This window comes from Oncorhynchus keta, chromosome 28 (assembly GCF_023373465.1).
Source record: "Oncorhynchus keta strain PuntledgeMale-10-30-2019 chromosome 28, Oket_V2, whole genome shotgun sequence".
NCBI classification, from domain to species: Eukaryota; Metazoa; Chordata; class Actinopteri; order Salmoniformes; family Salmonidae; genus Oncorhynchus; species Oncorhynchus keta.
Window position 1 is genome coordinate 66,171,066 of NC_068448.1, and position 25,826 is coordinate 66,196,891.

Consider the following 25,826-nt stretch of genomic DNA (forward strand, 5'->3'; position numbering starts at 1 on the left):
GTCTGGTACTCTCTGGTATTGGCACGTGTGCTCTAGCCAACAACGCACATGTATCTATCTACATGCTGTTGGCTAGAGCACACATACGGCCTACGTGATGAGATTGCTATTATTATTATTATTATGATTATTATTTGACAAAAAGCAGCCAAGCATTGATGATCATGTCACCAGAATAAGACCCTATACGTTCCAAAATGCAATGCGGTTTGAGGGAAACACTTACATTCTGCCATGGAGATGAGTGACAGAGGCACGCAGACAGCAGGGGAGGCATTCATTCTGGTCTAATGACAATCACCAAATGTCTTTACAGTTATTGGTGTTTTGTGTAACAGGTATCTCTTTCCATTCAATACTGTTTGAAGGCTGGAAATATGTTGCAAGTGGATGAACGTGCCCAGGTAGCCTACGAAAGGAGCCCATTGAAGTGATTGTTTGAAAATCAGATGAAAACATCATGACTGGTAGTGTATATGCCACAATAAAAGGTCATACATTTTTAAAGTTAAAATTAGAAATCTTTATGACTAGGCCCACACAGACGCTATTGAATTAAATATAATTATATGATTAGGCCCCACAGCCGGCCCCACAGCCGGCCCATCCATCAGGATAACATGCTGATCACACTGCCCACTTGAGTCCACGAGCGTTGCAAAATAAATGTACGCATACATGTTATTCAAATAATTTCATCCAAACTGCTTGCGCTAGTCAATGAGCGTCTGTGTAGCCAGGCACTAAAATAGAACATGGATCAGAACATGCAGGTTGAAATATAAAAACAAACCTGGAGGGCGGAGCAGTTGCCGTACCAGGTGGTGATACAGCCCGACATGATGCTCTCAATTGTACATCTGTAAAAGTTTGTGAGGGTTTTAGGGGTCAATCCAAATTTCTTCAGCCTCCTGAGGTTGGGTGGACCATTTCAGATCGTCAGCGATGTGTACACTGAGGAACTTGAAGCATTCCACCTTCTCCACTGTGGTCCCGTCGATGTGGATAGGGGCGTGCTCCCTCTGCTGTTTCCTGAAGTCCATGATCAGCTTTTTTGCTTTGTTGACGTTGAGTGAGATTATCTTCCTGGCAAAACTCTCCCAGGGCCCTCATCTCCTCCCTGTAGACTGTCTCGTCATTGTTGGTAATCAGGCCTACTACTGTTGTGTCGTCTACAAACTTGATGATTGAGTTGGAGGCTTGCATGGCCACGCAGTCATGGGTGAACAGGGAGTACAGGAGGGGGCTGGGCACACACTCTTGTGGAGCCCCTGTGTTGATCAGCGAAGTGGAGGTGTTGTTTCCTACCTTCACCACCTGGGGGCGGCCGGCCAGTCAAAGTCCAGGACCCAGTTGCACAGGGCGGGGTTCAGACCCAGGGCACCGAGCTGAATGATCATGGAGGGTACTATGGTGTTGAATATTTAGCTATAGTCAATGACCAGCATTCTTACATAGGTATTCCTCTTATCCAGATGGAATAGGGTAGTGTGCAATGCGATGATGATTACATCGTCTGTGCATCTTTTGGGGCGGTAAGTGAATTGAAATGAGTCTAGGGTGTCAGGTAAGATAGAGTTGATATGATCCTTAACTAACTTTTCAAAGCACTTCATGATGACAGAAGTGAGTGCTCAGAGGTGATAGTCATTTAGTTCACTTACCTTTGCTTTCTGCAGGAACAATGGTGGACATCTTGAAGCAAGTGGGGACAGCAGACTGGGAAAGGGAGATATTGAATATGTCTGTAAACACCCCAGCCAGCTGGTCTGCGCATGCTGAGGAAACAGCTAGGGATGTCCTTTGGGCTGGCAGCCTTGCGAGGGTTAGCACTCTTAAATGTCTTACGTCAGTCATGGAGGAGAGCCCACAGTTCTTGGTAGAGGGCCGCACTGGTGGCAGGCACTGTGTTATCCCTAAAGCGGGAGAAAGAAGGTGATCAAAATCTTGAAGCATGGACTCCAATTGGTCAGACCAGCATTGAATAGACCTTAGCATGGGTACTTCCTGTTTGAGTTTCTGCCTATAGGAAGAGAGGAGCAAAATGGAGTTCTAATCAGATTTGCCGAAGGGAGGGCGGGGTAGGGCCTTGTAGGTATTTTTAAAAGTTGAGTAGCAGTGGACCAATGTTTTACCAGCGTGAGAATTACAGTCAATGTGTTGATAGAACTTTGGTAACATTTTCCTCAAATTTGCTTTGTTAAAATGCCCAGCTACAATAAATGTGTCCTCAGGATATGTGATTTCTAGTTTGCACAAAGTCCAGTGTAGTTCCTTCAGGGTTGTCATGGTATCGGCTTGAGGGGGAATATACACGGCTGTGGATATAACCGAAGATAATTATCTTGGGAGGTAATATGGTCGGCATTTGATTGTGAAGTATTCTAGGTCAGGTGAACAAAAGGACTTGAATTTCTGTGTTATCACAATCACACCATGAGAGGTTAATCATGAAACATACACCCCTGCCATTCTTCTTCTTCCCGGAGAGTTCTTTATTCCTGTCTGCATGATGTACCGAGAACTCAGATGGCTGTATGGACGGGGACAGTATGTTTCTGTGAAACAGAGCATGTTACAATCCCCGATGTCTTTCTGGAAGGAGATCCTCGTCCTGACCTCGTCTACTTTATTATCCAGAGACTGAACATTCACAAGTAATATACTCGGAAGCGGTGGATGGTGTGCATGCCTCCTGAGTCAGACTAGAAGTCCACTCTGAATACCTCTTCTCCACCGGTGGTATTTAGGAGCTGCCTCTGGAATGAGTTCAATTGCTCTGGTGGTACGAACAAAGGATCCAATTTGGGACATTCGTATTCCTTGTCGTAATGCTGGTAAGTTACTGCCATTCTGATATCCCAAAGTAATTTCTGTCTGTATGTAATAACATAAAACAATTATTGGCTAATATAATGTAAGAAATAACACACAAAAAACGAAATACCGCAAAGTTGCTTAGGAGCTAGAGGCAGAGCTGCCATATCTATCGGCGCCATCTCTGAGACCCGTCATTCCCCTGTCTTTTTACAACCTCTTCACATGATAATACCACACCGAACACAGATACAATAGGCAAATTGCTTTTTTAAACACACCTGTTGTAAATATTTATTAAAAGCGCACACATATATTAGTCATAAACAGTCAAGTTAATCCAAATTGCCAAGACACTACCCAGGGGAAGTTTTAAGTAAAAAAAAAAGTCTAGGCACCTAGGCAGTTAAAGATTACACATTGAAAGCAGGACGTCAACCCAGAGTGACTTAGCCTTATCGGGAAAGACAACAAATGTTTTTGATTGGCTGTAGCATGGCCTTTAAGCCTTTAGGTGTCTTGCGTGTGTGTGTGTGTGTGTGTGTGTGTGTGTGTGTGTGTGTGTGTGTGTGTGCGTGTGTGTGTGTGTGTGTGTGTGTGTGTGTGTGTGTGTGTGTGTGTGTGTGTGTGTGTGTGTGTGTGTGTGTGTGTGTGTGTTATGTGTGTGTGTGCGTGTGTGTGTGTGTGTGTGTGTGTGTGTGTGTGTGTGTGTGTGTGTGTGTGTGTGTGTGTGTGTGTGTGTGTGTGTGTGTGTTTGAGTGTTTGCGTATTTCCGTGCGTGCACTAGTGATGCGCGGTTGACTCAACCTGTATATATATATATATATATACGCGGATCGGGCGGGATTAGGGTCATGAAATATTGTGTGGATGGCGGGTTGAATAAAGAGGAAACAATGCATTAACATTCATATCTATATGCCACATTGTTTTCTATTTCAGAATCTGCTGTTAGTGTGTAGCATCCCCTGTATATAGCCTCCTTATTGTCATGTAATTTTGTAGAGTTACTTTAAAAAACATTTTTTTTACTTTAGTTTATTTATTAAATAGTTTCTTAACTCTATTTATTGAACTGCATTGTTGGTTAAGGGCTTGTAAGTAAGCATTTCACAGTCAGGTAATACCTGTTGAATTTGGCGCATGTGACAAATAAAATTTGATTTGAAGCCTAAACATTAGGGCCCAACTGTAGCGCTCCAAATTGTCCAACACGCCAATTGCGAACTTCTTTTAAAAAGTTAACGTCAATCCACTGAGGCAAAAAGGACAATGTCAGAGTTAATTCAATAAGAGAAAAGCTGCGAAATAGAGAGTTGAAAATAAATAGGAGGGCCAGAACAGTAGTCTAATGTTTGGGAAAGATTAGGTGAAGTGGTAAAAGAAGATGATAGCAGTGGTAACTATGTTATGTGTGATGATTGTGAGGCGCTATACAAATTCAACAGTCACATGACGGGGACTTCAAAATGGCACGTCAAGAGAATTGTACTGTTCAGATGGGTTCAATGGAATAGTAAGTAGCCTGACTGAAATCTGGACACTGACTGTAGGTCTATAACCTCCCACTTAGCCTAATAAAATATTAACTCCTGCAGAATAAAGAATTGCATGCAGTAAAATGATACACATCATTTTGACTCAGGAACAGAATTAGAAAAATGGTATTTACAGTGCATTCGGAAAGTATTCATACTTTAGATTTTTTTCCACATTTTGTTACGTTACAGCCTTATTCTAAAATGTATAAAATAATTATTTTCTGTCAACAATCTACACACAATACCTCATAATTACAAAGTGAAAATATTTTTTTTGAAATGTTTGCTAACTAAAAAAACATACCTTATTTATATAATATTCTGACCCTTTGCTATGAGACTCAATTAGAGTCCACCTATGGCAAATTCAATTGATTGGACATGATTTGGAAAGGCACACACATCACTATAAGGTCCCACAGTTGACAGTGCATGTCAGAGTAAAAACCAAGCCATGAGGAATTCGAAGGAATTGTCCGTAGAGCTCCGAGACAGGATTGTGTCGAGGCACAGATCTGGGTAAGGGTACCAAACATTTCTGCAACATTGAAAGTCCCAAAGAACACAGTGGCCTCCATTATTCTTAAATGGAAGAAGCTATGAACCACCAATACTCTTCCTAGAGCTGGCCGCCCAGCCAAACTGAGCAATAGGGGGAGAAGGGCCTTGGTCAGGTAGGTGACCAAGAACCCAATGGTCACTCCACAGAGTTCCTCTGTGGAGATGGGAGAACCTTACAGAAGGACAAACATCTCTGCAGTACTCCACCAATCAGACTTTATCATAGAGTGGCCAGACGGAAGCCACACCTCAGTAAAAGGCACATGACAGCTCACTTGGAGTTTGCTAAAAGGCACCTAAAGGACTCTCAGACCATGAGAAACAAGATTCTCTGGTCTGATGAAACCAAGATTGAAATGTTTGGCCTGAATGCCAAGCGTCACATCTGAAGGAAACTTGGCACTACCCCTACGGTGTGTGAAGCATGGCGGTGGCATTATCATGCTGTGGGGATGTTTTTCAGGGGCAGGGTTTGGGAGACTAGTCAGGATCGAGGCAAAGATGTACGGAGCAAAGTACAGACAGATCCTTGATGAAAACCTGCTCCAGAGCTCTCAGGATCTCAGACTGGGGTGAAGGTTCACCTTCCAACAGGACCACGACCCTAAGCACATAGCCATGACAATGCAGGAGTGGCTTTGGGACAAGTCTCTGAATGTCTTTGAGTGGCTTATCCGAGCCCGGACCTGAACCTCTGGAGAGACCGTAAAATAGCTGTCCAGCAACGCGCCCCATCCAACCTGACAGAGCTTGAGAGGATCTGCAGAGAATAATGGGAGAAACTCTCCAAATATAGGTGTGACAAGCTTGTACCATCATTCCCAAGAAGACTCATGGCTGTAATCGCTGCCAAAGGTGCTTCAACAAAGTACTGAGTAAAGGGTCTGTATACTTATGTAAATGTAATCTTTCATAATAATTTTTTTCTGTTTTTGCTTTGTCATTATGGAGTATTGTGTGTAGATTGATGAGGGAAAAAACAATTTAAGCAATTTTAGAATAAGGCTGTAATGTAACAAAATGTGGAAAAGTGAAGGGGTCAGAATACTTTCTGAATGTACTGTATTTCCTTCAGGATCTTGAGAGAATGAATGCACGTTTAGGGAACGTCTGTGAAGGTGGCGGTGCTATCTTTATCAGCATCATAAAAGCTGATAGCATTTCAATCACATAAAATATGCATCCAAGCCGAACTGAAATCTTATCAAAAACATGTTGGCTATTTTTAATAGCTTTTACATTTATAAAAACTGGTCAAACTGATGTCATTTGGAAATTTGGCAAAAAATCTTTCACGTTTTTTTTTTTTGTTATAGACTTTTCTCCCGGGTCCTACATGTCTTTGCTGCAAAACAAGCAGAGATGAAAGAGAAAACAAACTTTACCGATGTCAAGTAGACTGAAACATTAATTATATGGATTAATTACATTTTGGTTAAGGGATTACTTAGTCTTCTAGGTCAACTAGTAATGACAGTAGAGGAGCTACATTTAAGCCTATCTAATTACAAACAAGTTGACTAACAAATAACCTACCAAAATGTTGGAAATGATAAGCAGAAACATAGGCCTATATAAAAAGGCCTGTCCAAAAATAGTTCTGCCATCTGACTGTAGGCCCACAGTGCATTTTCTATATTTGTGGGTTAGGGTCGGGGGCAGGCCTCATATTTTATATTTGGGCGGTTGCGGATGTGTTAGTGAAGGTGAAGGTGAACAAACAGCAGAACCACACTTCACATGTGTGCGAACGTGTGTAAGCGTTGGTGTGTATCAGACGTAGCGCTTGTTCTCCTCCAGGTAGTTGTAGGGGTCTCCCTCGAAGGGCAGGGGCGGAGGGTGGTTGTAGATACCCATGAGGAAGATGACGATGGTGCCTGCTGTCATGACTGGGGTGACCAGGAACAGACACAGACGGTCCACCGTACGAGCTATACCAATCCAGTTATCCTTCTCCTATGGGGGGAGCAGAGAGAAGATGAGAGGAGGGGGGGGTCAGCAAGCATTGCATTCATGTATGTCATGATCACCTTTGTTGAGCCGTAATGACACATACTAGTGACTGAAGCCTTTGTTACAGACCCAAGTCCCACTGGGGAGTTTAACATGAATAGGATAATGTATTGTATTATATCTAATGTTCTGTGCCTCCCTCCTTTCCCCCTGCCCCTCCCTCTCTTTCTCTCCATTTCCCCCCTCCTCTCTTACCTCGTTGTAGTCATTCTTGTCATGCATGTGTTTGACAATGTAGTTGGCTCCATCCACACCAGGCTTCATCTCAGAGTACAGCTGCTCTGTCACCTCTCCATCTGACTGGGGCTTCACAGCTACACACACACAAAGTAAGGAATCATATACCTTCCCGTACATAACATTCAGTATAGAAGATTGTGCATGTTCATGTGTCTGTTCTCTGTGCCTATATATGTGTGTCTGCTCTGTGTACCTGCCGCAGGTGTAGCCCGTGTGGCCAGTCCATGTCTCTCAGACTGTTTCTCAAACATCAGCTCGCTGCGTGACTTCACACTGTAGTACTCTTCCGCCTTAGCAATGTAACCAACGGAGCTAGATCGCCTTGGCAACGCCCCCTCCCAGCTAGACTCTGACTCTGCAGGGCGGGACATCCGTAGCAGGCGGGGCAACCTCTCCAGGAAGAACTAGTGGAGGAGAGGACACAGACACACACAGAGACACAAACACAGACACACACACACAGACACACACACACACACAGACACACAAAACCATGTCACATTTTAGTTTAAATTGCAGTTGCAGGTATCCATGGAGTAACAATTAGGCCTGCTCTACTCCTTGTGTAGTCTGTGTGTACCTCTCTAGTCCACTCTGTCATGATGTGTGTACTGGGGCTCCTGAAGTGCAGGTTGAGGACCACCACACAGTGCAACACCACCACCGTAACCAGAACCATGATGAACATCAGATACCTACACGCATGTATGCACACACAGACAAAAGACACACACAAACACCATGATCATCATGGGGATTCTTCTCAAAATCAAACAACTGGTAACTGACAGTCTGCAACACAAACACACAAACAGTGTGTCTATGAAACACAAACACATACAAAAGGGTGTGTGTGTCCTACTTGACAATAAGTGGTATAGCCATGGAGGTCTCCGGCAGTCTCTGTGAGATCAGCAGCAGGAACACAGACTGAGCCAGCAGCACCGAGATGGACAGAGTCATCTTCTCCCCACCTAGACACACACACACACACAGTAATCACTGTGGACGTAGTGTGGTAGTTAGGTAGTAAGGTTCAGGGTTCATGGTAGAGGTAAGGGATAAGAGGTTAAGGGTATACTTACTGTCAGCTGGTAAGTAGTAGACCAGTGTAGCCATGAAGGAGATGAGGACAGAGGGGATTATGATGTTGACGATATAGAACAGAGGTTTGCGTTTGATGATGAGATAGAAGGTGATGTCCTGGTGCTTGTTGCTCTCTATAGGGATATTCTTATAGGTGTTCCTACGGGCCGGTTTATGAATGATCTCCCACTCTCCATTCTCTATAGGGGGAGGGAGAGATGAAAGTGAGCGATGAGTGAAAGAGTGGTTTATATACTGGCATTTCTATGGGCTGGCTTATGGATGATTCAGCAGAGAGAGAGAGAGAGAGAGAGAGAGAGTGTGAGAGTGTGAGAGTGTGAGAGTGTGAGAGTGTGAGAGTGTGTGTGTGTGTGTGTGTGTGTGTGTGTGTGTGTGTGTGTGTGTGTGTGTGTGTGTGTGTGTGTGTGTGTGTGTGTGTGTGTGTGTGTGTGTACCTGTGAACCCTGCAGGGTCTATGATGATCCACTCCACCTTGTAGGACTTGTCATCTTCCAGCTCCTCTTTCAGCTGCATGGTGATCTCCTTAGCATTGTAGGTCAGGGAGCTGCATCATGGGAAACAGAGTTTTACGTGTGTGTGTGTGTGTGTGTGTGTGTGCATGCCTGCGTTTGTGTGTATGTGTGTGGGGGGGGGGGGGTCAGACCCTTCCTTACGTGAACTTGAGAGTGCAGTTCTGCCAGTCGAAGGGGAAGTAGTTGACGTTGATGGCACAGGAGGATCTGAAGATGGCTGGCGGCAGCCAGTACACATAGCCTTCCGGATTGATCAATACGTTACAGTAGTATGCCACCTGGAACTGGGCATCGTTACTGACACACCCACAGCAATATATTAGAGTAGGAAACAGTCTGGAACTGGGCATCGTTACTGACACACACCCACAGCAATATATTAGAGTAGGAAACAGTCTGGAACTGGGCATCGTTACTGACACACCCACAGCAATATATTAGAGTAGGAAACAGTCTGGAATTGGGCATTGTTACTGACACACCCACAGCAATATATTAGAGTAGGAAACAGTCTGGAACTGGGCATCGTTACTGACACACCCACAGCAATATATTAGAGTAGGAAACAGTCTGGAACTGGGCATCGTTACTGACACACCCACAGCAATATATTAGAGTAGGAAACAGTCTGGAACTGGGCATCGTTACTGACACACCCACAGCAATATATTAGAGTAGGAAACAGTCTGGAACTGGGCATCGTAAGACAGAGGAGAAAAGGATAACAGACCCAGAGAAGATGAGGGTGTGTGTTACTTGTTCTCTAGGACGATCTCCGGCAGCCACACCATGCTGGGCGGGAGGCGCAGGACATCGATATCATCAAACTCAGTGGTGTTCCAAGACAGCCTGGTGTCATACCAGCCCTGGACACACACAGTGAATAATGTGAACGTGTATGTGAATAGGAAACTGTTATAGATGTATTATATTTATAAAGAGACACAGTGAAAAGACCAACTGGTTTAAATAAAGCAGAAGAATATACTCACATGTTCCATCCACACATTGGTCAGCAGAGTCTCGGTTACCTCTTTCTACAGAGAGAGAGAGAGAGAGAGAGAGAGAGAGAGAGAGAGAGAGAGAGAGAGAGAGAGAAGGCAGTGTCGGTTTTTCTACATTCTCCAGGTTGTTCAGGCTGACTGGATCGTGGTCCTCTGTGTGACATACAGTACCAGTCAAATGATTGGACGCACACAGGGTTTTTCTTTATTTTCACTATTTTCTACATTGTAGAATAATAGTGAAGACATCAAAACTATGAAATAACACATATGGAATCATGTAGTAACCAAGAAAGTGTTAAACAAATCTAAATATATTTTATATTTGAGATTCCTCAAAGTAGCCACCCTTTGCCATGATGACAGCTTTGGCATTCTCTCAACCAGCTTCAACCAGCTTCTCAACCAGTCACCTGGAATGTATTTCAAATAAAAGATGTGCCTTGCTAAAAGTTCATTTGTGGAATTTATTTCCTTCTCAATGCGTTCGAGCCAATCAATTGTGTTGTGACAAGGTAGGGGTAGTATACAGAAGATAGCCCTAATAGGTAAAAGACCAAGTCCATATTATGGCAAGAACAGCTCAAATAGGCAAAGAGAAACAACAGTCTATCATTACTTTAAGACATGAAGGTCAGTCAATCCGGAAAATGTCAAGAACTTTGAAAGTTTCTTCAAGTGCAGTCGCAAAAACCATCAAGCACTATGATGAAACTGGCTCTCATGAAGACCGCCACAGGAAAGGAAGACCCAGAGTTATCTCTGCTGCAGAGGATACGTTCATTAGAGATACCAGCCTCAGAAACTGCAGCCAAAATAAAAGTAACAGACATCTCAACATCAACTGTCCAGAGAAGACTGTGTGAATCAGGCCTTCATGGTCAAATTTCTGCAAAGAAACCACTACTAAAGGACACCAAGAAACGCAAGCAATGGACATTAGACCGGTGGAAATCTCTCCTTTGGTCTGATGAGTCCAAATTTGAGATTTTTGGTTCCAACCGCTGTGTCTTTGTGAGACGCAGAGTAGGTGAACGGATGATCTCCGTACTTGTGGTTCCCACCGTGAAGCATGGAGGAGGTGGTGTGATGGTGTGGGAGTGCTTTGCTGGTGACACTCACTGTGTGTGGTTTATTTAGAATTCAAGGCATACTGAACTAGCATGGCGACCACAGCATTCTGCAGCGATAGGCCATCCCATCCCATCCCATCCCATCTTTTATTTATTTATTTTTATTTAACCTTTATTTAACCAGGTAGGCTAGTTGAGAACAAGTTCTCATTTGCAACTGCGACCTGGCCAAGATAAAGCGTAGCAATTCGACACATACAACAACACCGAGTTAGATATGGAATAAACAAAACATACAGTCAATAATACAGTAGAACAAAAGAAAACAAAAAGTCTATATACAGGGAGTGCAAATGAGGTAAGTTAAGGAAATAAACAGGCCATGGTGGCGAAGTAATTACAATATAGCAATTAACCTCTTAAGTCGACCCTCTACTTTTTCGAACATTCTGTTAAAAATCGCGCAACATTTCAGCGCCCTGCTACTCATGCCAGGAATATAGTATATGCATATGATTAGTATGTGTGCATAGAAAACACTCAGACGTTTATAAAACTGGTTAAATCACGGCTGTGACTATAACAGAACGTGCGTTTCATCGAAAAGTGCAGGAAAATCTGATCACTGAAAATGGAAAAATATATCCATGCGCCACTTCAACCCATTGATAAAGGTGAACCACATTAAATGGGGCCAAGGTTGCAATACCTACAGCTTCCACACGATGTCAACAGTCATGTCATTTGCCTACTATTTGTTTCTTGGTCAAACAGACGCAAAGCAACTCCTTTCTTTGGTTGAGATTTACCCGGACATTATTTCCAGACGTACAGCTATAGAATATACATCGCCTCGTGATCAATTTGATCGCTTATTAACGTTTACTAATACCTAAAGTTGCATTACAAAAGTATTTCGAAGTGTTTTGTGAAAGTTTATCGTCTACTTTTTTAATTTAAAAAAATGACGTTACGTTATAAAACGATATTTTTTTTGTTGATCACACAGTCTTCATAGATCGATATCTAGGCTATATATGGACCGATTTAATCGAAAAAAAAGACCCAATAGTGATGTTTATGGGACATCTAGGAGTGCCAACAAAGAAGATGGTCAAAGGTAATGAATGTTTTATATTTTATTTGTGCGTTTTGTGTAGCGCCGACTATGCTAATTATTTTGTTTACGTCCCCTGCGGGTATTTTGGCGTGTTACATGCTATCAGATAATAGCTTCTCATGCTTTCGCCGAAAAGCATTTTAAAAATCAGCCTACTATTTTGTTGCCTGTATTCACAACGAGTGTAGCTTTAATTCAATACCCTGCATGTGTATTTTAATGAACGTTTGAGTTTTAACTAGTACTATTAGCATTTAGCGTAGCGCATTTGCATTTCCAGATGTCTAGATGGGACGCCTGCGTGTCAGGTAGGAGCAAGAGGTTAAACACTGGAATGGTAGATCGGCAGAAGACGAATGTGCAGGCAGAGATATTGGGGTGCAAAGGAGCAAAATAAATAAATAAATAACAGTATGGGGATGAGGTAGGTAGATGGGCTGTTTACAGATAGGCTAAGTACAGGTGCAGTGATCTGTAAACTGCTCTGACAGCTGGTGCTTAAAGCTAGTGAGGGAGATGTGAGTCTCCAGCTTCAGAGATTTATGCAATTCTTTCCAGTCATGGGCAGCAGAGAACTGGAAGGAAAGACGACCAAAGGAGGAATTGGCTTTGGGGGTGACCAGTGAGATATACCTGCTGGAGCGTGTGCTACGAGTGGGTGCTGCTATGGTGACCAGTGAGCTGAGATAAGGCGGGGCTTTTCCTAGCAGAGACTTGTAGATAACCTGTAGCCAATAGGTTTGGCGACGAGTATGAAGCGAGGGCCAACCAACGAGAGCGTACAGGTTGCAATGATGGGTAGTGTATGTGGCTTTGGTGACAAAACGGATGGAACTGTGATAGACTGCATCCAGTTTGTTGAGTAGAGTGTTGGAGGCTATTTTATAGATGACATCACCAAAGTCGAGGATCGGTAGGATGGTCAGTTTTACGAGGGTATGTTTGGCAGCATGAGTGAAGGATGCTTTGTTGCGATATAGGAAGCCGATTCTAGATTTAATTTTGGATTGGAGAAGTGAGTCTGGAAGGAGAGTTTACAGTCTAACCAGACACCCAGGTATTTGTAGTTGTCCACGTATTCTAAGTCAGAGCCGTCCAGAGTAGTGATGCTGGACGGGCGAGCAGGTGCGGGCAGCGATCGAAAAAAAAGCATGCATTTAGTTTTACTTGCATTTAAGAGCAGTTGGAGGCCACGGAAGGAGAGTTGTATGGCATTGAAGCTCGTCTGGAGGTTAGTTAACACAGTGTCCAAGAAGGGGCCAGAAGTATACAGAATGGTGTCGTCTGCGTAGAGGTGGATCAGAGAATCACCAGCAGCAAGAGCAACATCATTGATGTATACATAAAAGAGAGTCGGCCCGAGAATTGAACCCTGTGGCACACCCATAGAGACTGTCAGAGGCAGTCAGGCCCTCCGATTTGACACACTGAACTCTATCAGAGAAGTAGTTGGTAAACCAAGCAAGGCAATCATTTGAGAAACCAAGGCTGTCGAGTCTGCCAATAAGAATGTTGTGATTGACAGAGTCGAAAGCCTAAGCCAGGTCGATGAATACGGCTGCACAGTAATGTTTCTTATCGATGGCGGTTATGATGTCGTTTAGAACCTTGAGCATGGCTGAGGTGCACCCATGACCAGCTCTGAAACCAGATTGCATAGCGGAGAAGGTATAGTGGGATTCGAAATGGTCAGTTATCTGTTTGTTAACTTGGCTTTCGAAGACCTTAGAAAGGCAGGTTAGGATAGATATAGGTCTGTAGCAGTTTGGGTCTAGAGTGTCTCCCCCTTTGAAGAGGGGGATGACCACGGCAGCTTTCCAATCTTTGGGAATCTCAGATGATACGAAAGAGAGGTTGAACAGGCTAGTAATAGAGGTTGCAACAATTTTGGCAGATAACTTTAGAAAGAGAGGGTCCAGATTGTCTAGCCCGGCTGATTTGAAGGGGTCCAGATTTTGCAGCTCTTTCCGAACATCGGCTATCTGAATTTGGGTAAAGGAGAAATGGTGGGGACTTTGGCGCGTTGCTGTGAAGGGTGCCGGGCAGTTGACCGGGGTAGGGGTAGCCATGTGGAAAGCATGGCCAGCTGTAGAGAAATGCTTATTGAAATTCTCAATTATAGTGGATTTATCGGTGGTGACAATGTTTCCTAGCCTCAGAGCAGTGGGCAGCTGGGAGGAGGTGCTCTTATTCTCCATGAACTTTACAGTGTCCCAGAACTTTTTTGAGTTAGTACTACAGGATGCAAATTTCTGTTTGAAAAAGTTTGTGTTAGCTTTTCTAACTGCCTGTGTATATTTGTTCCTAACTTCCCTGAAAAGTTTCATATCACGGGGACTATTCGATGCTAATGCAGAACGCCACAGGATGTTTTTGTGCTGGTCAAGGGCAGACAGGTCTGGCGTGAACCAAGGACTATATCTATTCCTAGTTCTACATTTTTTCAGAGGGGCATGCTTATTTAAGATGGTGAGGAAGGCACTTTTAAAGAATAGCCAGGCATCATCTACTGACGGGATGAGGTCAATGTCATTCCAGGATACCCCGGCCAGGTCGATTAGAAAGGCCTGCTCACAGAAGTGTTTCAGGGAGCATTTGACAGTGATGAGGGGTGTTAGTTTGGTCGCAGACCCATTACGGATGCAGGCAATGAAGTTATCGCTGAGATCTTGATTGAAAACAGCAGAGGTGTATTTGGAGAGCGAATTAGTTAGGATGACATCTATGAGGGTGCCCCTGTTTACTGATTTTGGGTTGTACCTGGTAGGTTCATTGATCATTTGTGTGAGATTGAGGGCATCAAAATTAGTTTGTAGGATGGCCGGGTGTTAAACATATCCCAGTTTAGGTCATCTAGTAGCACGAGCTCAGAAGATAGATGGGGGGCAATCAGTTCACATATAGTATCGAGGGCACAGCTGGGGGCAGAGGGAGGTCTATAGCAAGCGGAAACAGTGAGAGACTTGTTTCTGGAAAGGTTCATTTTTAGAAGTAGAAGCTCAAATTGTTTGGGTACAGACTTAGAAAGTAATACAGAACTCTGCAGGCTATCTTTGCAGTAGATTGCAACACCGCCCCCTTTGGCAGTTCTATCTTGGCGGAAAACGTTATATTTAGAAATGGAGATTTCAGGGTTTTTGGTGGTTTTCCAAAGCCAGGATTCAGACAAGGCTAAGACATCTGGGTTGGCAGAGTGTGCTAAAGCAGTGAGTAAAACACACTTAGGGAGTAGGCTTCTAATGTTAACATGCATGAAACCAAGGCTTTACGTTTATAGAAGTCAACAAATGAGAGCACCTGGGGGGTGGGAGTGGAGCTAGGCACTGCAGGACCTGGATTAACCTCCACATCACCAGAGGAACAGAGGAGAAGTAGGATAAGGGTACGGCTAAAAACTATACGAACTGGCCGTCTAGCACGTTCAGAACAGAGAGTAAAAGGAGCAGGTTTCTGGGCACGATAGCATAGATTCAAGGCATAGTGTACAGACAAAGGTAAGGTAGGATAATAATAATAATAATATATGCCATTTCGCATTGGAGGTAAACCTAGGCATTGAGTAATGAAGAGAGAGATATAGTCTCTAGAGATGTTTAAACCAGGTGATGTCATCGCATATGTAGGAGGTGGAACAACATGGTTGCCTTGAGCAGGGCTAGAGACTCTACAGTGAAATAAGACAGTAATCACTAACCAGGACAGTTCCAAGTAGCTCTAGGTAGCTAGCAGGCCGATATTGTAGCCCAGGAGTATGCTTCGGTGGTAGCACAGGAGCCCTGGCCAGGCTAGCTTCAAGCTAAATTGGTGCTTGCTCTGGGATGGAAACGCTAGCCAGGAGTAGTCATCCGGGATTGCGGTTAGCTAGTTGTGAAGATCCAGATGAAAATGTTCAGTTTGCGGTAGGAATCCGTGGATAAAAATAACAGGTCCGTTATGCTCTGGTTAGAGTCACGTTGTTCGAACTGGCGAGAGCTTTCAGAGCTGAAGGTTAGCTGATGACAATGGTTTGCTGACTGATATCTGGTAGTTAGCTGGCTAGATTGTAGTTAGCTGGCTAGCTTCAGTTGAGAGATTCCAGATCAGAAGTAAATATAAATACTTTAGGAAAAAAAAGCAGATCCACGCCATATTGAGGCGGTGAGGCGGGTTGCAGGAGAGTATTTAGATGATGAGGTTTAGCAAAATATTTTAAAGGATATGCGAAGAAAAATATGTAAAACAATATATACAAGGGACACGACAGGACAAAGACGTCTGACTGCTACGCCATCTTGGATCATAAGTTGGGTTGCACTTAGCGGTGTAACAAATGTCTTTGGGAGAAGGAGAGGAGGACCAAAGTGCAGCGTGCTACATATCCATTATACTTTTAATCCAGAATGAATACACGAACAAAAACAACAAAACGATAAACGAACAGTTCTGAAAGTTGCAACAAACACTAACCCGAAAATAACTACCCACCAGCCATAGTGGAAAAACAGGCTGCCTAAGTATGGTTCTCATTGAGAGACAACGATCGACAGCTGCCTCTGATTGGGAACCATACCAGGCTAAACAAAGAAATACAAAACCTAGACTACACAACATAGAATGCCCACCCCAACTCACGCCCTGACCAAACTCAAATAGAGACATACAAAAGGAACTAAGGTCAGGAGTGGGACTAGCATTTGTTTTTCAACAGGACAATGACCCAACACACCTCCATGCCGTGTAAGGGCTATTTGACCAAGAAGGAGAGTGATGGAGTGCGGAGGCAGATGACCTGACGTCCGCAATCCCCCAAGCTCAACCCAATTGAGATGGTTGGGATGAGTTTGACCGCAGGGTGAAGGAAAAGCAACCAAAAAGTGTTCAGCATAACTGGAACTCCTTCAAGGTTGTTGGAAAAGCATTCTGGGTGTAGCTGGTTGAGAGAATGCCAAGAGTGTGCAAAGCTGTCATCAAGTCAAAGGGTGGCTATTAGAAAATATATTTAGATTTGTTTAACACTCTATTGGTTACTACATGATTCCATATGTGTTATTTCATAGATGTGATGTATTCACTATTATTCTACAATGTAGAAAATAGTACAAATAAAGAAAAAACCCTTGAATGAGTAGGTGTGTCTAAAACTTTTGACTGGTACTGTGTACATCCATGAGGATCAAACTGGGCTATTAATAACACACACACACACACACACACACACACACACACACACACACACACACACACACACACACACACACACACACACACACAGGAGCAGAGGACCCAGAAACACCACAGAGACGCATACCAGTCACAAACACATTGACACACACACACACACACACAGAGTGGTCATACCAGAGAGATGAGGTTAGAGAGTGTGAGGGCGATGTACACAACGACAGCTTCACCCTGTTTTTCTACGGGCCGGAGGTCCTTGTTGTAAGCCTTCTCCTTGAACAGATGTTGAATCAACCGCTCTTCCTCATTCCTGGCCAAACACTCTGACACACACACAGAAGTCAATGCACAGATACATTCATTATAGGCTTCGAACAGCAATATTCATAGGATTGAATAATAGGGTACTTGTATTAAATAGCCCACATAGTAGCCTCAATCCAATGGAGAGTAGCCCTTTGCTGCAGTCAAATGACCTAGTGGCATCATGGGTTGAATATTATTCATACTTTTCATATTTAATAAATATAAATAAATCAAATAAACAATCCAAATCCAGTGTTTCTATGTCAGTTTTGTTACATTTCAGTCTTATGTGACATATAGTATATAAAGTGTAATATTGGGATGCAAACTCAAAATGTAATATCTTTCAACTTTGTATGTGACATGGTACAGGCGTCTTCTTTTTTTAAGCCCATAACCATGTGTTTGAGGTATATACTTTTGTTTCATGGTAGATTTGTTTAAGACTACCAAGAAACACTGTGACTCTGATTTAGCCCACTGCAGTAAAATGTTTTAAGAAGTCTTGGACATTGAACCAGTGTGTGTAGTAAATCACAGGCCTAATACTGGTCATAACTCACTTTTAGGCTACAATTAGGCATCGGCTACAGAAAATATAGTCCACTTTCAATAGAACATGTTGAAGGATAAACGTTATTTTGGGAATAAATAGTCTTAATTGAACAAAAACAATATATCCAAAATGCTCACGAGGAAAAAATAAAACGTTACACTTCAACGGACTTACCTGTTACAAGGACCGCGAACAGAACCAGGGCTCCCGGTCCCAATAAACGGCAGTTCATGGCTGTTCGGCACCGGACAGACTCTGGAACTTTAAAAAAAGTTATCCATTCTCTCCTTGTGCTCGTGACGTGACCCCCGGAGCCGTGAGTGGCGGGAACAGGTGGAGACAGGCCGGGGTAGGCATGCAATCCCCCACTTCCGCCACAGAGATACAGGATAGGGGGTAGGGTGTGTGAGAGACAGAAAGTATGTAAGGGGACACAGTACACGTATGAGCTTTGCTTCACTAATGTGCGGCCTTCCAGGCAATGAATTTACAGAAATGGTTCCTGCATTATAGATACATTCATTGAGGACTGCAGAATATAAAGAGCAATTACAGGCCTACTGGGTCCCTATACAGTACTGTAGCTTTTGGATGGGTAAGTTGGATGTGTATAAAACTCCTTCATTTTAATGTACCTCCCTGTTGAGCTTTGTCTACTACAGAGGTCTGGACTTGTATAACAGGTCAGGTTCTGGTTGCTGGTTCAAACCCCACTCCAGTTGTTCCCACTACAGGTGAAATGTAGGCGTTTTGATCAAACAATGAATACACTGATCATCTGACCAATCAATATTTATTTCAATATCAATACAGTGGACAGTAAAACAGCGACAGCCCACTGGGCACACACTGGTTGAATCAATGTTATTTCCACGTAATTCCAATGCAATTACATTGAACCAAAGTGGACTAGACATAGAATTTATGTCCGTGCCCAGTGGAAGAACTTGACATTAACTTCTTTAGACGCTTGTCCCTCTGACATGCAGAACAGATTTTTTACTTGTCCCAGAAAGCTGAAGTCACTTGTCCCAGAAAGCTGAAGTCACTTGTCCCAGAAAGCTGAAGTCTCTTGTCCCAACACGAACAAAAGGTATGTAACACCATTGGGTGACTGTAAATGAGTGAAGTACATAGGAGGGATCTGAAAACAAATCTGTGCTTGCCCATAGACGATGTTAAAATAGTTTTAAATAAAAAGACAGCTACACATTTGGGGAGGGATTACAGGAATCATGACATTGTACAAAGATATTCAGGGAGTGGTTGAAATTTACACAATTGTTACCCAGAGGAAAATGTATGTTTTTTACATTTCAGTCAGAAGAGGGTTTAGTATTTTTGATTTAGTCCACAGGAGGGTCATGCAATTTGTAATCGACACCACATCAGTCACTGGCTTCATCAAAAAGTGCATCGACGACGTCGTCCCCGCAGTGACACTACGTACCTCAACCAGAAGCCATGGATTACAGGCAACATCCGCAATGAGCTAAAGGGTAGAGCTGCCACTTTCAATGAGCGGGACCCAGAAGCTTAAAAGAAATCCCGCTATGCCTGCCCGACAAACCATCAAGCTTGGCATCCAACCGCAAGGCGCCACAGAGGGTAGTGCGGACGGAGCACTACATCACTGGGACCAAAATCCTTGCCTTCTAGGAGTTATATACCAGGTGGTGTCAGAGGAAGACCCTCAAAATTGTCAGACTCCAGCCACCTGTTCTCTCTGCTACCGCACAGCAAGTAGTACCGATGGACCAAATCTGGAACCAACAGGACCCTGAACAGCTTCTACCCCCAAGCCCTAAGACTGCTAAATAGTTTGTTTAATAGTTAGCAAAATAACTACCAGGACAATCTGTATGGATCCTTTTTGCACAAACTTTGACTCGTCACATACACTGCTGCTACTGTCACTTTATTCCTAGGTTTATGTACATATCTACCTCAATTACCTCGTACCCCTGCACATCGACTAGGTACAGTGTGAAAACGGCACACTTCCGCATTGTTGTGCTGCTTGTTGTGACTTGATACCTACCAAACTTTTCATTTTTTAAACTTTAAATAACCGTTTAAATCAAAACTCTGCATTTTACACATCTGCTTTAGTACCTGGACACCGACAACCGAGCCAGGCTACCAAGAGCTCAACATACAACGCTCTCTATAGAACTACTAAAGGAAATAGCTTTTTTCCAGTGTGTGAGTGTGACTCCAGTTGTTGGACAGTACATGCTGTAACTTGTGTATTCCCCACGACTACACACACTGGGGATACGCCCGACACGTAGCAAGGAACAGCCGGCAACCTGTCACTGACAACTGACCCAGCCATCACCTGCCTCCCTGCTCTCTCGCTCTTCACATTCAACTAGACAGACAACACAATTGTGCGAGGCGCTGGTAGGGAAGGCCATGGAGGGTGCATCTAAGTCCCCGGCGGCATGGCAAATGTTTGTTCCCTTGGACTGTCAGCTTTCAGCAGTGAAAACTCCTTTGAATCTGATGGGCACTAGCCCATCAGTGTATATTAAGTGTATTAAGTATATTAAGTGTATAATCTGCGACATGTTCGCAGTAGTCACCGGGAAAGGTCAGATGGATACCTTCATTTGTGAAAAAAGGAATTGAACTTGATGCAGCTAAAGAAAGGATTATTATTCTTCATGAAGAAACACCTGGCCGTGCTGCTTCTCCAGTTTCAACTGTTCTGCCTCGGCTATGGAATCCTGACCTGTTCACCGGACGTGCTACCTGTCCCAGACCTGTTGTTTTCAACTCTCTAGAGACAGCAGGAGTGGTAGAGATACTCTTAATGATTGGCTATGAAAAGCCAACTGACATTTACTCCTGAAGTTCTGACTTGCTGCACCCTCGACAAATACTGTGATTATTATTATTTGACCATGCTGGTCATTTATTAACATTTGAACATCTTGGCCATGTTCTGTTATAATCTCCACCCGGCACAGCCAGAAGAGGCCACCCCTCATAGCCTGGTTCCTCTCTAGGTTTCTTCTTAGATTTTGGCCTTTCTAGGGAGTTTTTCCTAGCCACCGTGCGTCTACACCTGCATTGCTTGCTGTTTGAGGTTTTAGGCTGGGTTTCTGTACAGCACTTTGAGATATCAGCTGATGTACGAAGGAATATATAAATACATTTGATTTGATTTGAAATACAAACTTTGACCAAGCGCCTTGAACTGAATAAGGATCAGCATCTTTAAATGATTCCTATCAAAACATACAAGAGGATCATAATGGGGCCTTCCTGGACTATTATCAGTTTCTGCCTCTGCACCCCTCTACTAGCTTGAATCAGAAAATGGCTGCTCATTGTTGGACTCCAGGTGAGCGTAAATGGCTGCTCATTGTTGGACTCCAGGTGAGCGTAAATGGCTGCTCATTGTTGGACTCCAGGTGAGCGTAAATGGCTGCTCATTGTTGGACTCCAGGTGAGCGTAAATGGCTGCTCATTGTTGGACTCCAGGTGAGCGTAAATGGCTGCTCATTGTTGGACTCCAGGTGAGCGTAAATGGCTGCTCATTGTTGGACTCCAGGTGAGCGTAAATGGATGTGTGTTGGAACCAGAAAGAAGAATCATTCTCGCCACATCTGCCTTCTTCCCCCGATTCATGAAATCCATAATTTGCTAGATGACAGATGACATACATATTCTGACAATTTCTGAAACTCACTTAGATAATACCTTTGATGATACAGTGGTAGCAATACATGGTTATAAGATCTACAGTAAAGACAGAAATGCCCAAGGTATATGTAAAGCTTAAGAGGATCTCGTGTTAAATGCTATTGAAGTAATATGGCTCCAGGTTAATCTGCCTCACCTAAAGCCCATTCTTGTGGGAAGCTACTGTAGATCACCAAGTGCTAACAGTCAGTATCTGGATAAAGTGTGAAATTCTTGATAATGTATATGATATAAACAGAGAGGTACATTTTCTGGGTGATTAAAATTTTGACTGGCTTTCATCAGGCTGCCCACTCAAGAGAAAGCTTCAAACTGTAACTAATGCCTGCAAGCTGGTTCAGGTTATCAAGTTAGCAAATTTAGGCATGACATGCCAGCAACAAACGCTGACACTACACATCCAAGTATATCTGACCAAATTATGAAAGACAAGCATTGTAATTTTGAATTCCGTAAAGTAGGTGTGGAAGAGGTGAAAAAATGGTTGTCTATCAACAATGACAAACCACCGGAGTCTGACAACTTGGATGGAAAATTACTGAGGACAATAGCGGACGATATTGCCAATTCTATTTGCCACATCTTCAATTTAAATCTACTAGAAAGTATGTGCCCTCAGGCCTGGAGGGAAGCAACAGTTATTCCCTTTTTTACTGGCTCAAATAGCCAACCAATCAGCCTGTTACCAACCCTTTGTAAACTTTTGGAAAGAACTGTGTTTTACCAGATACGATGCTATTTTACAGTAAACAAGTTGACAACAGACTTTCAGCACACTTATAGGGAAGGACATTCAACAAGCACAGCACTTACATTTTGTTAGACTTCAGTGCAGCTTTTGACATTATCGATCATAATCTTGAGTAAAGCCAGTGTGTCTATGTATGCGGATGACTCAACTCTATACACGTCAGCTACCACAGCGACTGAAATGACTGCAACACTTAACAAAGAGCTGCAGTTAGTTTCAGAATGGGTGGCAAAGGAATAAGTTAGTACGTACACATGGATTTTGTGTTGTAGATATGTGGTAGTAGAGTAGGGGCCTTGGCAGCAGCTAATGGCGATCCATAATAAATACAAATAGCCAAGTTATTTATTATTACTTTCATCATTACATGTTATTACTTTTCTATATTTTATTTCTCTCTACATTGTTGGGAAGGGCCTGTAAGTAAGCATTTCACTGTTAGTCTACACCTGTTGTTTACAAAGCATGTGACAAATAACATTTGATTTAATTGTGCTTGTTTATGTTTGTGTTCAGTCCCTCACGCTAGTGAAGGAAAGTCTGGGAGAGGCGTGGCCTCAAACAGTAGACAAAGCCCGGTCTGAACATGTTCTTAGTGATTGAACGTGAGAGCCAGAGAGAGGATTGTGACCATCCTCTGGTCCTAGAGGGAGAGAGATTTAACGTGTCAATCATTTAGCTCAGCTCCACAGGTGTGTGTGTGTACCTGTATTATTCTGTAGAAGCTGGTCTCCATGTCTTTCACCTTCTGTCTCAGTTTACTCATCAACTCCAGAGTCTTCAACACCGCCTCACCACACACTTGACTGAAACACACACACATCATTTTGAGCCCATCTCTTTGGTATGAGAATGCTTGATGCCTGTGTTGATGCATTTGCAGTCGTGGCTGGTGAGGGGGTTATTGTTATGGCAACAGGAGAGCAGCATTTGAACCTGAGAGAGACAGACCTGGGAGCTCACCTGATGAGACACCATGCTAAACACAATCCTCATTATACAGCAGTGGAAGAATTAAGGCTGATCACACACGCACACACACACACACACACACACACACACACGCACAGACCAACACACAGACCAGTCCCCCCCATGTAATGTGTGTGGTGCGTATGCAGTGTGTTCTGAGCAGTCTGTCTGGTGCGGCTGGGTCCCGTCCCTGTTGTAGACCCAACACCATTAGAACCAACAACTCAACGAAGCCCAACACACGCACACAACCTCAACCCAACCCCTCCTGAAGAGAAACACATAAGAAAGGACGAAGAAAAATCACTTTGTATGTACATACAGGAGTTATCAACGATTTAGACTGGATGATGAAGCTATGTAGATACAAGCTTCCACTTTTAGTTCTGTACGTCCACGTTGGGTTGCCGTGCCTCCAGTAGTTCAGTCAGCAGCTGCAGCGCCTGTAGACAGCATGACTCCTCCCCGTCAGCCAGAGAGCTGTAGCCATTGGATGAGAGCTAAGCCCGGCTCTGTTTTCTGGCCTGCATCTAGGCCCGCCCCCTGTCTGCGACTTGCAGCTCGGAGCCGTGGGGCGGCGGGACGGAACACGACCTCACACAGCAGAGACCTTAGGCCTAACGAACCACACAGAGCCAGGAGCAGCTCCAACACCTTGGCAGCAGAGTCCAGGTCTTTGATATGTAGCAGACCCAACACCTGGGACACGCACACTGAGAAGTGTTCATACCTACAGAGAGAAAGGAGAGACATAAACAACATCACTTTTATTGTTTTATTAAAGTGTGTGAGTGTGTGTTTGTGTGTGTACCTGGTCAGGTAGTCAGCTATCTTGGGGTTCCTCAGTAAGTCCACCAGTAGGTCAACAGAGTGGTTCCTGGTTATGGTTCCGTCGCCATTGACGATGATGTTGAAGATCAGCTGGAATGTCAGGTGGATGTTCTTAGCATGGAATAGCTGACACACACACACACACACACACACACACACAAACACACAAACCAGAGAGATAGTAGTTACAACCAGAACCAAAGATAGAGAAAACATTGGTGTGTATGTGTGTGTTACCTACTCCCCCACCTCCTCATTGAGAGTGAGGCTGACCAGTATGGGGAGAGCGAACACCACCACCGCCAAAACTGTTGTCGGCCAGGAAGGTAATCAGGGTACGGTGGAACGCCTTGACATTACTCCGTAGGAACCCACCCACACACAGGTTAATCAACGTACAGTAGAACTTCTTCACATTACAACAACCTGTTACATCAAAGAGTAGCGAGAAAAAGAGAAGGAAGAAGAGAGGATGAGTACTACAAAAAGAGAGAGAAAGGGTGGACAGACAGTTGTAGATAAGATGAAGAATGTTCCTCACCAGAGCTTTGATGTGAGTCTGTACCAACAGGTTGTAGTGACACAGGTTAGCCATCAGACCCAGGCACAGCATGGTGATGTGATCCTTGTGCAACGGGCTGGAAGGGGGGGGGGGGGCATAGGAGACTAAATTAATACTTTCATGTACACATTCATATCTGCTATACTGTAGAGTGGAAAAAGAGAGGAGGGGGAGGAGGAGGGAAAAGAGGAGAGGAGTCGAGAGGTATCTCACATGTTGGTCATGAGAAAGTCTGCGTTCATAGATTTAGTTGGCACAGTGGATTATCCGGGTGTTGTACGTGAGCCTCTGTAGCACCTGTACACACACACACACACACACACACACACACACACACACACACACACACACACAGAGTTACTACAGCAAAAACTGAACACATTACATCTTACAGCCATGTTCCTCACCAGAGCTAGAGCTTTGTGTAGCTCCATTGTTCTCCAAGACCAGGGTTCATGACCACTGGTTTAGTCTCTTTATGTCATTTCGGTGACTGTTGTCTTACCTGTAGTACCAACAGCTCCCTGGGGGTGCCACTGTGGTAGTGGATGATGGAGGCCAGAGTGCTGGTCAGGTTATAACTGCTCTGGAGAACATCTCTGCTTTCATCAACACAGGCTGGGAGAGAGAACACACACACATCATAGTATAGCTGTAAGACAAGGTCAATCATTTGTCAAGACATTATAGAACAGAAATGCATTGGGAACTCATCAGAACCAAGTTGGACCAGTAGAGAGATGATGGTTCCTGTGAGTGCAGGGATAGTATTGGGGTCTCCTGCCAGCTCCACTGACACACTCACTGGTCAGCACCTGGCCCGATGACAACAGACAACCGCGCTGCAGTCCTGACAGCTCCTACACACCTTGATTCATATCTTCCATTTTGTGTGCTTCGCCACAGTGTAGACATGTTGAAACTGACCTCCACTTGTTTCTGCAATAGGGCAGTGTTATGGGCCGTCCTATTGTCTCTGTACTGGT

General features: G+C 43.9%; 1 protein-coding gene and 1 pseudogene across 1 annotated transcript; both read right to left on the reverse strand.

Annotated features, from left to right (window-relative positions):
* Positions 1-3,326: 3,326 nt before the first annotated feature.
* Positions 3,327-18,344, reverse strand: chrnd (cholinergic receptor, nicotinic, delta (muscle)). Its single transcript, XM_052483662.1, has 12 exons — positions 18,185-18,344; positions 17,326-17,471; positions 9,784-9,828; positions 9,548-9,657; positions 8,933-9,088; positions 8,714-8,823; positions 8,258-8,458; positions 8,035-8,146; positions 7,753-7,867; positions 7,366-7,576; positions 7,128-7,246; positions 3,327-6,875 (listed from the first exon to the last, which is right to left on the reverse strand). Exons 1-12 carry the CDS (start codon positions 18,240-18,242, stop codon positions 6,693-6,695), a joined length of 1,566 nt encoding a protein of 521 aa, XP_052339622.1. The 5' UTR covers positions 18,243-18,344; the 3' UTR covers positions 3,327-6,692.
* A 4,458-nt stretch (positions 18,345-22,802) lies between these two features.
* On the reverse strand, positions 22,803-25,727 carry LOC118361699 (protein CIP2A-like; annotated as a pseudogene).
* Between the last annotated feature and the right edge of the window lie 99 nt (positions 25,728-25,826).

What these genes read in the sequence shown, in the direction of transcription:
- chrnd (XM_052483662.1), bottom strand. Translation starts at nt 18,242, where the DNA reads ATGAACTGCCGTTTATTGGGACCGGGAGCCCTGGTTCTGTTCGCGGTC. An exon ending in TCTCTAACCTCATCTCTCTG is followed by an intron (nt 9,829 to 17,325) that starts GTATGACCACTC and finishes CTCTCTCTGTAG; the next exon opens with AAAGAGGTAACCGAGACTCT. An exon ending in AACTGCACTCTCAAGTTCAC is followed by an intron (nt 8,824 to 8,932) that starts GTAAGGAAGGGT and finishes CCCATGATGCAG; the next exon opens with CTCCCTGACCTACAATGCTA.